Source organism: Nerophis ophidion, unplaced genomic scaffold (assembly GCF_033978795.1).
Source record: "Nerophis ophidion isolate RoL-2023_Sa unplaced genomic scaffold, RoL_Noph_v1.0 HiC_scaffold_62, whole genome shotgun sequence".
Taxonomy (NCBI): Eukaryota; Metazoa; Chordata; class Actinopteri; order Syngnathiformes; family Syngnathidae; genus Nerophis; species Nerophis ophidion.
In genome coordinates this window covers 171,415-184,049 of record NW_026906984.1, presented here as the reverse complement: position 1 = coordinate 184,049, position 12,635 = coordinate 171,415, and the positions used below count along the sequence as shown (strand labels likewise).

The 12,635-nt window shown below is 41.3% G+C and overlaps 1 protein-coding gene across 1 annotated transcript in view; it reads right to left on the bottom strand.

The window, feature by feature from the left end:
- Nucleotides 1-1,709: 1,709 nt before the first annotated feature.
- The window catches only part of LOC133547110 (zinc finger protein OZF-like), a 116,176-nt gene continuing 105,250 nt past the window's right edge, over nt 1,710-12,635 (bottom strand). The window contains exon 2 of the mRNA XM_061892936.1: nt 1,710-5,226. Within this exon, the coding sequence (XP_061748920.1) occupies nt 3,887-5,226 (1,340 nt within the window). The 3' untranslated portion in view covers nt 1,710-3,886. The remainder of the gene's footprint in view (nt 5,227-12,635) is intronic.

The following is a 12,635-nucleotide window of genomic DNA, read 5'->3' as shown; positions in this document are numbered from 1 at the left end:
TATAGCACTCTGGTGAAAAACCATACTCCCGTTCAAGCTGCGATAAAAGCTTTGGTCACCTAAACACTCTTACAGTGCATATGAGAACACACGCAGGTGAGAAAGTGCTGAGTTGCAGTGTGTGTGGTGAAAGATTGTCTTCTAAGTACCAGTGTAAGAAACACAAGTGTGCTGGTGAGAACAGCAGCAGCAAATGAAACTGCAGGATTTGAAATAAACTGTCCAGACTTTCATTTTGACTTTCTAACAACATCAGCACATATAACATGTGTGACATTGTTGTTTGTCTAACAATCTGGTTAATATGCTTCTACATTTATAGATTAGACACTTCAGATTAGTGTGTTTATTACAGTCAAGTACATGAGTTAATATACACATTTGTGTACTTTGAAATGAACACAACAATTTGACTGAAAAGGTGAGAATAAACAGTACATAAAATTATGTTACATGCAATAAACATTGTATGTGTAAATATCCATAATTTACCTCTATACTTATTCATAATAGTGTTTTATATGTTTTTTGAAAAATGACGTGTTACATATTTTATTTTCTAATTGTAGATAATTCCATAGATGAATTCCTTTTATATGATGTACATATTTGTTTTACATGTGTTCATACATTTGCTTTTGAGTACACATAAATCCCTCTTAGTTCATATTTACTGCTTCACATCTGAAACATCTTCTGGACCACTTCTGGAAGCATATTATTATTTACTTTATACATCATTTGAACAGTTGTCTTTTATACAAGATCTTTTACTTTTATAATGTGTGATTTTTTGAATAATTTGTTGGGTCTCTAGAATCCATTCTATTAGTTGTCTTTATTACTTTTTGTGTAATATGATGATTGTTGTGTGATTGTTTTATATGTATGTCCCCAGACTTTTATGCAATAAACAATGTATGCTTCAACTGAAGTTGGGTACAATAATTCTAGTTAATATTTGTAAGTATGTATTTTATTCTCTTTAGTATTGCACTCCATTGTTTTATTGTTTTCTTTATATGACTTACATGTAGTGTCCAGTTTACTTCATCATCTATATTAACTCATAAAAATGCGATTACCTTAATTCCTTTAATTTCAATATTATCCATCATAATTTGTGTTTTACATTTTTACAATCTTCAAATATGATGTATTTAGTTTTATTGAAGTTTAGTGACGGTTTATTGATGTGCAGCCATCTTTTTATGGTTAAGTTCTCTATGGATAAAATAAAATGAGAGTTAAATCAAGCGGTAATGAAGATTATTATATACATAATTACACTCAGTAGTGACAATTAAAGACACTTCCATCCTGTTCATTTGAGCAAAGAAAATGAGTAGACTGTAATATTGTAAACAATAGAAGAATATTAATATCAGCAGTCAATATTCCAACATTGTGAAGCTGAGCTATGGTAAAAAACATATTCAGCATTAAAGGCTTTATGAGAGTGATGTAATTATCACAATCAGAAATACTTTATTAATCCCCACAGGGAATTTAAATTGTCAGCACTGTTATGACCATGTGTATATTAAATGTAATATTATATGAATACCATAATAAATTGGTACGTTTGGGGGATGTGTAATATTGTTTGTATGAACATCCTGAATGTTTTTGTGCTAGAATAGTTTTAATTAGTAGAGAGTGGGGGGAAATGAGGCAGTAATGATAATAATGGTTTGTTTTAAGCCTGTTTATGAATAATTAAAGATAATTAAGATACCAAAATGTAGCTTACATCCTCAGTGAGCTGAACTCCAGCAGTAAAGATGAGAGAAATAATGTGGAAAGGTCAGAAGTCAAATGTTTCTTCAGGTGATACATGGAGCCTCTGCTGCCACCCAGCGGCCGTTGGAAAGAATGCATACATTTTGTTTTGACCTCCTTAAAGCTGCTTTTTACTTTCTGTCCTGTTTGTGTCCAAGTCTGTAGTGTGGGCCATAGGACAGAAGGAAGACATTTTGTTAATAGACTGTGGAGGGCAGCAATACACCTAAGATGTTCTACTAGTCTGCTGGAAATAGAAAGGAGGAGAAAGCAAGATGGCGTTTGATGGAGAAAGTCTAAACGTGGGCATTATTGTTCTGTATTTTTAATCAGTGCATACATGTGCACATATATGTCCTTTAATAGAGTAAACATCAAAAATAATTGTTTGTATCTGAATGCACTTTGTATTTAACACCACCATTCTTAAATATGTTGTTTGTAAGAATGTGGGTGTTGTTGAGAAGATGATGCAGGTGTTCTGTCCAATTTAGCTAACTGTAAAAATGTGTTACTTAATCTAGTTTATTAGTAAAATAAATTGTTTTCCTGAATTATATTCTCCTCACTTTATCCAGACAGTCATTAGGACAAAAGACCCTGGGAGGAATTTGCCCTTTAAAAAGGGAAACCTATTCACTGTGGCAGGACAGCATCAAGATGAATTGATCACATTTGTATAATCGGCTACGAGGCATTTTATTCTCATTGTACAGCACTTATCTTTGGGCTGATACTGATACTGATACTGATACTGTGTTGACCATTTTGATGATTGAATGTCCAGTACTGTAGAAATGTGTTTGGATATGACAATCCCTTTATTCCAAGCTATCAAAATGAAATGAAAAGTAGGTTCTAGAACATTATGTATGCTGACCTTGGCTTGAATGGCACATTGTCACAGCAGTGAGACCTGACCACACACCACACCACACGCTCCAAAACTGTTTGTCCTCCATGCAATCACCCCCCAGTGTTCCCAGCTGAACACAATTAAAGGAGGCTACCATGGCAACCGCACCATAGCAACAGTCCCAACCCTGTCGACACTTCCTGGTTCTCAACAGGAAGTGGGCGGAGCAATCTGCAGAAAGGGAAATTCAGCATGAACTGAAGCCAGCTATCAATCAGAGAAAACTAAATAAAAACAATATAAGCAAATAAGGAAATTTGGCTCCAATAGTCAGTTTTCGTCTTTTGGTGCAGTTGACCTTGTTCTTACATTTCTCCTTCCTCCTAGAGTTCCTGTGTTGCCTTTGTGGGCGGAGTTGTGGGACGTGCACAGCTGCTTCCAATTGACCCTGGTGCTACTTAAGCAGCACCTTGACAGCTGGATGGCACTCGGCGATTCCACTCCACACCAGTTGATTCCATGCTTTGAGTATTTTGCTACCTTGGCCATTCCCAGTGCCATCCATCTTGGTGTTGTTTTGTAGTGTGCACGTCTTGTAACTCCAAACCAAGTTGACTTTATTTGTGTATAGAAGTAGCTTTTGTTATTTTTTCCAAAATGCACATTTAGTCTTCTCTTTTTCGCACCATCGTTTTTTGTTTCCTACTGTTTGGATTGTTTTTGTGAGTAGATTTCCGCAGTAAAAGAAGTGTGAACAGCACTCTGACAGAAGGAGTTCCTCCAAAACGCAACACCCTTTGGCGGACAAGTATGTGATTAAATGCTATACATATAAATAAATAAATGGGTTGTACTTGTATAGCGCTTTTCTACCTTCAAGGTACTCATATAAAATGAAAGAGACAAGTGGTAGAACAAATGGATGGATGTACAGTAAAGCTCTGTGGGATGATGTACATAATTAACTTTTCCCAAACATTCCAAACATTCCCATGTTTTCTGAAATTGATAATGTTTGAGGAATTCTAAAAAAGGGGGATAAATCATGAACAACTTTAAAAAACACTTGTCATGTGTAGTACTTGACTGAAAAAAGGTAATAATCTAAAATATCTCATCTATAAATCTTAGAAACTATGTGCTGATGTTTTTAGAAGGTCAAAGTTAAAGTCTGGACAGTTTATTTCAAATCCTGCAGTTTCATTTGCTGCTGCTGTTCTCACCAGCACACTTGTGTTTCTTACACTGCTACTTAGAAGACAATCTTTCACCACACACACTGCAACTCAACACTTTCTCTCCTGGGTGTCTTCTCATGTGTCTTTTCAAATGCTGACTTTGTAAAAAACTTTTACAACATACTGAACATGTAAAAGGTTTTTCTCCAGTGTGTGTTCTCACGTGTTCTTTCAAATAGTGCCGTTGCGCAAAATATTTACTGCAGATTGAACAGGAAAAAGGTTTTTCTCCAGTGTGTATTCTCATGTGCTTTTTGAAATTTTCCCTTCGAGTAAAATCTTTACCGCAGATTGAACATGAAAAAGGTTTTTCTCCAGTGTGTGTTCTCATGTGTACTTTCAAATGTGGCCTCTGAGTAAAATCTTTACCACAGATAGAACATGAAAAAGGTTTTTTTCCAGTGTGTGTTGTCATGTGTACTTTCAAATGTGGCCTCTGAGTAAAATCTTTACCACAGATAGAACATGAAAAAGGTTTTTCTCCAGTGTGTGTTCTCATGTGTACTTTTAAATCTGGCCTCTGAGTAAAATGTTTACTGCAGTTTGAACATGAAAAAGGTTTTTCTCCAGTGTGTGTTCTCATGTGTCTTTTCAATTTACTAGGATATTTAAAAGTTTTGTGACAGTGAGAAGATGTGAAGTGAGTGTTGTCAGTGTGACATGTCTTATCATCTTTAGAGTCTTCATCATCAGTGTCAGGAGAGTGTGACGTTGTGTCCTCACTATCTGATAGTGGAGCTAAGAGCTTGTCTGCTTGTGATCCTCCACAGTGGTCTCCATCAGCTTCTGTTGTCATGTGTTGTGTTGAGCTGCTGCTTGGAGGCTCCCCCCCTCCCCTCTCCTCACTTTCACCTTTCACCTCATCATCTTCACTCTTCACAGGGACACCAGTCACTGGCATCTTGGTGACTTCAACCTCCTCCAGTCCTTCAAGATGCTCTCCCTGCTGACTGATGCTGTGTTCCTCCTCTTCCTCTTTAATGTGAGGGCTCAGTGGATCCACCGCTTCCTTTTTAAAATGGGTTATCAGTGGTTCCTCCATCTCCTCTTTAAAAAAGGGTAGCCATTGGTGTTCCTCTTCATTTTTAAAATGGGGGATCAGTGGGTATTCCTCTTCCGCCTTAATGTGAGGGGTCTGTGGATCCACTGCTTCCTTTTTAAAATGGGGTGTCAGTGGGTCCTCCTCTTCCTCTTTAAAATGGGGGATTAGTGGGTGTTCCTCTTCATTTTTAAAATGGGGGATCAGTGGGTATTCCTCTTCCTTCTTAATGAGGTTGTGCTGTGGCTCCTCCGTCTGCATCCTGAAGCTCCACTTCTGTTGCTCAGGGTGAAGATGTTCTTCACAGACGTCTGCAAGACAAACACAAGTTTTAGAAACATCCATCTCTGCTCAGTCACATAATGCATTAAGTACTTTGACATGCACTTAGGAAAAACAAGTTATTGTATCAACTGTCTTGAAATCTCAGTGATGCACAAACACGTTACTCTTTACAACATTTTTCACAGGAAAAGAAAAACCAACTAGAACAACAAGCCTTTTTACTATGGATAAACGATTTGGTTTAAAATTGATTTTACGATATATTATTTCATATTGAATTACTAATAGAACCATTTTAAAACAGGCTACAGAGTCTCCTAATTTAGTTGTTGAAATATGCAGTAAAATATTACATCATTTCCAGTATTATTTCCTCAAATAAAGTAACCAGATATTAACAGTAAATAAACAAGTACATTAAAAATATTTTTTTCAACAAAATAATACAATTATAAATTACACAATATGTTACTGCATATGTCAGCTGCCAAATTAGGAGCTTTTGTAACCCGCTTTAAAATTCTTCTAGTATCAATTATACACCAAATTATATATTGTGACATATATTGTTATTAGGATATAGATTTGAGGTCATATCGCCCATACCAAACATTAGTTTGCCAAGTCATTTTGTTTGGCCCATCAAATATATTTTTTAATATTCTTCAGATGTGTGTGTATGTTTAAAATGTGGGACTACTGTTCTACATCTCGTGGAAGTGTCATGTCATGGGGATGGTGTGCTTTCAACTAAGGGTGTGACGATACGGTCAGCTCACCAAAGGATACTCGATATTGGCTTTAGGAGAACAAGACAATATTTTGGTGGTAACATGATTCTTACACATGTGTGTACTTCATGTGTATATGAATGTACTTTCCCTTGTGTGCTTAGTTTGACTGTAACTTCATAGTGGATAATATCTATAAACAACCTCAATTGTTTTACATATTTAATTTGAAGGGCTGTTTACTTATCTGACAAATTCAAAGGAAACTGCACTTTTTTAAAATGTTGCCTATCATTCACAATACTTATGTGAGACATATGTTTTAAACTTTTATAAATTTAATTATTAAATAAACGTGAGCAAAAATCAGCTAACATTGGAGTCAATGGGAGCTCCTCTATTAGACCCACAAAGTCCTCCAAAAAAACTGCCAACAATACACCATTTACATTTTGTGACCTGAATATTAACCAAGTATTAGTGATATTGTTATTATAAGCGCTAATATTAAGGACCTACTTTTAGCGGCGCATTGATCACAGAAGTAACTAGCTTATGCTGCTATATTGACATACTGAGCTGCTTCCTCACCTCTAAGATAGTGAAAGCTAATTCTAGAATATAAATCATGCTTCTCACTTATGTAGTAGAAGGTTGTGGACATAAACCGAGAACTTGGTCAACACTGACATCCAACTTAGACCTGGAGATGGCTAGAAAGATTAAGTAATATGCTCTTTTGCACCCACCCTTTTTAACCGTTTGCGATGATTAATTCTTCATCTAAACGGGAAGATATGAACATCCCATCAGTCGGCATCCCAGTGAAAGCAGACATTGTATGTGTGGAGAGACACAGCCGACGGGCCGACAATGGGCGGAAAGCAGCAGCGCGGGCCCACCTGGAGGCCAGGAGGCGGGGCATGCGGCGGCGAGGAGAGGCATGACACATGCGAAGCGACACTGCAGCGGCAATCTGAGCCAGGTGCGTATATTACACACCTGCTTACAATCTGTCTATCTGCTGCTAGAGTACAAAAAGGGCGAGGGAGGAACGAGCGGGAGAGCAGCACGGAGGAGGAAACAACGGCCAGCAGACGAAGAGCGCAACGACCCACACCGAGAGAGCGATGACGCACCCCCGCAGTGGACGCAAGCCCCGGACGCTGTTTAATATAGATTAGAATAGGCCGTGCAACTAATCATATGTCCTGAGTTCCAGTTGAAAGTGGGTGCAAGTTCATGCCCACGCACACACACTCTTATCGCCCACATTCTTCACACTGTTTACGTGGCTTCTTGGCCGAGGTCTGAAGGACAACACCAGATATGAAGTCAGAGTCCAGGGAGAAAAAAGCACCAGTCAATGTCGCACAGAAGGAACCTTCCTGGTGTTACCTGACGGCACGACCACCGAGCTGCGACACCACTACAAAGGTTCCTCCGTGCTCGTGCTCGTACCACCTGGCTTGGTAGCCTCGTACCCGCCTACCAAGCCAAAGACTTAGGTCCAATGATGAAACAGGGCGTAACTGCTGCTGATTGGACCGACACGCAGATACCACATTTTCAAAATTCCCCGTTGTCAATTAAAAACATAGTTATGGGCTGCACTTTGGACACACCTGCTGTAAGCTACAAGGAGCTAGCAGCTACACAACAGCTAAGCTAAAACAGCACATTTAAGCATATCAAAAAATTATAGTTGCTTAATACGTACACAAAGTCTCCAAAACAAAAGTCTGATAGCAAGTATCCAGTAACAAACAAGTCTGCGTTAGCCAACATTCTGCGCCATGAGCTTGACTTCATGAATTATTGTGGCCACCAGGTGTTGTGAAAGATCAAATAAAACAATTGCAAAAACATCCGTCACAAGGTTAGTGTTTTCTATATATTTGTGTCAATATGTAGAAGCATCCTCAGCCTTCCCGGGAAGGTCTATTCAGGTGTACTGGAGAGGAGCCTAAGCCAGATAGTCGAACCTCGGATTCAGGAGGAACAGTGTGGTTTTCGTCCTGGTCGTGGAACTGTGGACCAGGTCTATACTCTGGGCAGGGTTCTTGAGGGTGCATGGGAGTTTGCCCAACCAGTCTACATGTGTTTTGTAGACTTGGAGAAGGCATTCAACCGTGTCCCTCGGCAAGTCCTGTGGGGAGTGCTCAAAGAGTATGGGGTATTGGACTGTCTGATTGTGGCGGTCCGCTCCCTGTACGATCAGTGTCAGAACATAGTCCGCTCCCTGTATGATCAGTGTCAGAGCTTGGTCCGCATTGCCGGCAGTAAGTCGGACACTTTTCCAGTGAGGGTTGGACTCCGCCAAAGCGCCGATTCTGTTCATAACTTTTATGGACAGAATTTCTAGGCGCAGTCAAGGCGTTGAGGGGATCCGGTTTGGTGGCTGCACGATTAGGTCTCTTCATCTGGCCAGGAACTTTAGCTCTAACTGGATCGGTTTGCAACAGAGTGTGAAGCGACTGGGATGAGAATCAGCACCTCCAAATCCGAGTTCAAGGTTCTCGTACAGAAAAGGGTGGGGTGCCATCTCCGGGTTGGGGAGGAGACCCTGCCCCAAGTGGAGGAGTTCAAGTACCTTGGAGTCTTGTTCACAAGCGAGGGAAGAGTGGATCGTGAGATCGACAGGCGGATCGGTGCGGCGTCTTCAGTAATGGGGACGCTGTATCGATCCGTTGTGGTGAAGAAGGAGCTGAGCCGGAAGGCAAAGCTCTCAATTTACCGGTCGATCTACGTTCCCATCCTCACCTATGGTCATGAGCTTTGGGTCATGACCGAAAGGATAAAATCACTAGTACAAGTGTCCGAAGCGGTCTGTTTATTTCAAGTGTTAGTTTTCCCTTATTAGCTCTTGTGTTATTTATTTGACCCTATATTTATAAACAGTGTGACCTCGGACTATGTTAAGGTAACGTGTGGAGTTCCCCAGGGTTCGGTCCTTGGCCCTGTACTCTTCAGCATCTACATGCTGCCGCTAGGTGACATCATACGCAAATACGGTGTTAGCTTTCACTGTTATGCTGATGACACCCAACTCTACATGCCCCTAAAGCTGACCAACACGCCGGATTGTAGTCAGCTGGAGGCGTGTCTTAATGAAATTAAACAATGGATGTCCGCTAACTTTTTGCAACTTAATGCCAAAAAAACGGAAATGCTGATTATCGGTCCTGCTAGACACCGACCTCTATTTAATAATACAACTCTAACATTTGACAACCAAACAATTAAACAAGGTGATACGGTAAAGAATCTGGGTATTATCTTCCACCCAACTCTCTCCTTTGAGGCACACATTAAAAGCGTTACTAAAACGGCCTTCTTTCATCTCCGTAATATCGCTAAAATTCGCTCCATTTTGTCCACTAAAGACGCCGAGATCATTATCCATGCGTTTGTTACGTCTCGCCTCGATTACTGTAACGTATTATTTTCGGGTCTCCCCATGTCTAGCATTAAAAGATTACAGTTGGTAAAAAATGCGGCTGCTAGACTTTTGACAAGAACAAGAAAGTTTGATCACATTACGCCTGTACTGTATATACCTTTATATACATATATACATACATATATACCTATACTGTATATACCTTTATATACATATATACATACATATATACCTGTACTGGCTCACCTGCACTGGCTTCCTGTGCACTTAAGATGTGACTTTAAGGTTTTACTACTTACGTATAAAATACTACACCTTCTAGCTCCATCCTATCTTGCCGATTGTATTGTACCATATGTCCCGGCAAGAAATCTGCGTTCAAAAGACTCCGGCTTATTAGTGATTCCTAGAGCCCAAAAAAAGTCTGCGGGCTATAGAGCGTTTTCCGTTCGGGCTCCAGTACTCTGGAATGCCCTCCCGGTAACAGTTCGAGATGCTACCTCAGTAGAAGCATTTAAGTCTCATCTTAAAACTCATCTGTATACTCTAGCCTTTAAATAGACCTCCTTTTTAGACCAGTTGATCTGCCGCTTCTTTTCTTCCTCCTATGTCCCCCCCTCCCTTGTGGAGGGGGTCCGGTCCGATGACCATGGATGAAGTACTGACTGTCCAGAGTCGAGACCCAGGATGGACCGCTCGTCGGGACCCAGGATGGACCGCTCGCCTGTATCGGTTGGGGACATCTCTACGCTGCTGATCCGCTTGAGATGGTTTCCTGTGGACGGGACTCTCACTGCTGTCTTGGAGCCACTATGGATTGAACTTTCACAGTATCATGTTAGACCCGCTCGACATCCATTGCTTTCGGTCCCCTAGAGGGGGGGGGTTGCCCACATCTGAGGTCCTCTCCAAGGTTTCTCATAGTCAGCATTGTCACTGGCGTCCCACTGGATGTGAATTCTCCCTGCCCACTGGGTGTGAGTTTTCCTTGCCCTTTTGTGGGTTCTTCCGAGGATGTTGTAGTCGTAATGATTTGTGCAGTCCTTTGAGACATTTGTGATTTGGGGCTGTATAAATAAACATTGATTGATTGATTGATTGATATTTGTTCCCCCTACCGCACCTTTAGTTGGAGTCTTTGATCTTGTTATACGCAAATATAATGACAATCAAGTCTATTCTATTCTAAATGAGTTTCCTCCGCCTGGGTGGTGGGTCTCTCCCTTAGAGATAGGGTGAGAAGCTCTGTCATCCGGGAGAAACTCAAAGTAAAGCCGCTGCTCCTCCACATCGAGAGGAGCCAGATAAGGTGGTTCAGGCATCTGGTCAGGATGCCACCCGAACGCCTCCCTAGGGAGGTGTTTAGGGCACGTCCGACCGGTAGGAGGCCACGGGGAAGACCCAGGACACGTTGAATAGACTATGTCTCCCGGCTGGCCTGGGAACGCCTTGGGATCCCCCGGGAAGAGCTGGACGAAGTGGCTGGGGAGAGGAAAGTCTGGGGTTCCCTGCTTAGGCTGCTGCCCCCAAGACCCGACCTCAGATAAGCAGAAGAAGATGGATGGAAGGCTGGATGTGTAACACAACTTGATGTTCCTTGAAAACAGCGTCCAGTAGTTGATGTTGTCGCTCCTTCTCCTCTTTTGTTGGACAAAATTCCTCCTTGTACTCTGCTATCGTTTTTTTTTTTTTTTTCTAACATCACAAACATTTCTTCAATGGCAGCAGTTAGTCGCTGATTCAGCAACACTCACATCATTTGTAATGTAGACATGTTCACACAATAAAAACACTTTACACTTACTTTGGATCTCTGCTTTGATGTGTCGATCACTTCCGCCTCTCTTTGTTAGCAGCTAACAAGCTAAGCTAACCAGCAGGCTAGGCTAGCACGTCAAAGTGCACTCAGACTAATGTATCCGCATACAAACAATTAATAAGGACGTTTACTCTGTTAAACGACACACATGTGCACATGTACGTTGTAATTAAGACCTAGAAACCATAATAACCAAAACAACGTATTCTCCGCCAGACGCCATCTTGTTTTGTTCTTCCTCCTGTGTGACGTCATCAAGGGGTTGTCAATGGCGGAACGAATGTGGGCCAAACACGTGTTTCACTGGGACAATAGTGAGTGGTGCACACTTCCTTCAAACACGTGTTTCACTGGGACAATAGTGAGTCGTGCACACTTCCTTCAAACACGTGTTTCACTGGGACAATAGTGAGTGGTGCACACTTCCTTCAAACACGTGTTTCACTGGGACAATAGTGAGTGGTGCACACTTCCTTCAAACACGTGTTTCACTGGGACAATAGTGAGTGGTACACACTTCCTTCAAACACGTGTTTCACTGGGACAATAGTGAGTGGTGCACACTTCCTTCAAACACGTGTTTCACTGGGACAATAGTGAGTGGTGCACACTTCCTTCAAACACGTGTTTCACTGGGATAATAGTGAGTGGTGCACACTTCCTTCAAACACGTGTTTCACTTGGACAATAGTGAGTGGTGCACACTTCCTTCAAACACGTGTTTCACTGGGACAATAGTGAGTGGTGCACACTTCCTTCAAACACGTGTTTCACTGGGACAATAGTGAGTGGTGCACACTTCCTTCAAACACGTGTTTCACTGGGACAATAGTGAGTGGTGCACACTTCCTTCAAACACGTGTTTCACTGGGACAATAGTGAGTGGCGCACACTTCCTTCAAACACGTGTTTCACTGGGACAATAGTGAGTGGTGCACACTTCCTTCAAACACGTGTTTCACTGGGACAATAGTGAGTGGTGCACACTTCCTTCAAACACGTGTTTCACTGGGACAATAGTGAGTGGTGCACACTTCCTTCAAACACGTGTTTCACTGGGACAATAGTGAGTGGTGCACACTTCCTTCAAACACGTGTTTCACTGGGACAATAGTGAGTGGTGCACACTTCCTTCAAACACGTGTTTCACTGGGACAATAGTGAGTGGTGCACACTTCCTTCAAACACGTGTTTCACTGGGACAATAGTGAGTGGTGCACACTTCCTTCAAACACGTGTTTCACTGGGACAATAGTGAGTGGTGCACACTTCCTTCGCCCGGCCACAGAAGACAAAAAAGAGTTGCTGGTGTAACAATAGGAAGAATATATTCCACTCCTCTCTTGTACACGCGGCTTATGAGGTAATATACATGATATATTTTCATATTATTTATCTTATTTACCTCATATGTTGTTCGAAGCTAACGTGCTAGCGTTAGCCCGCTAGCAGGCCTTTGTAGCTAATGCGAGCGTTTTTTTT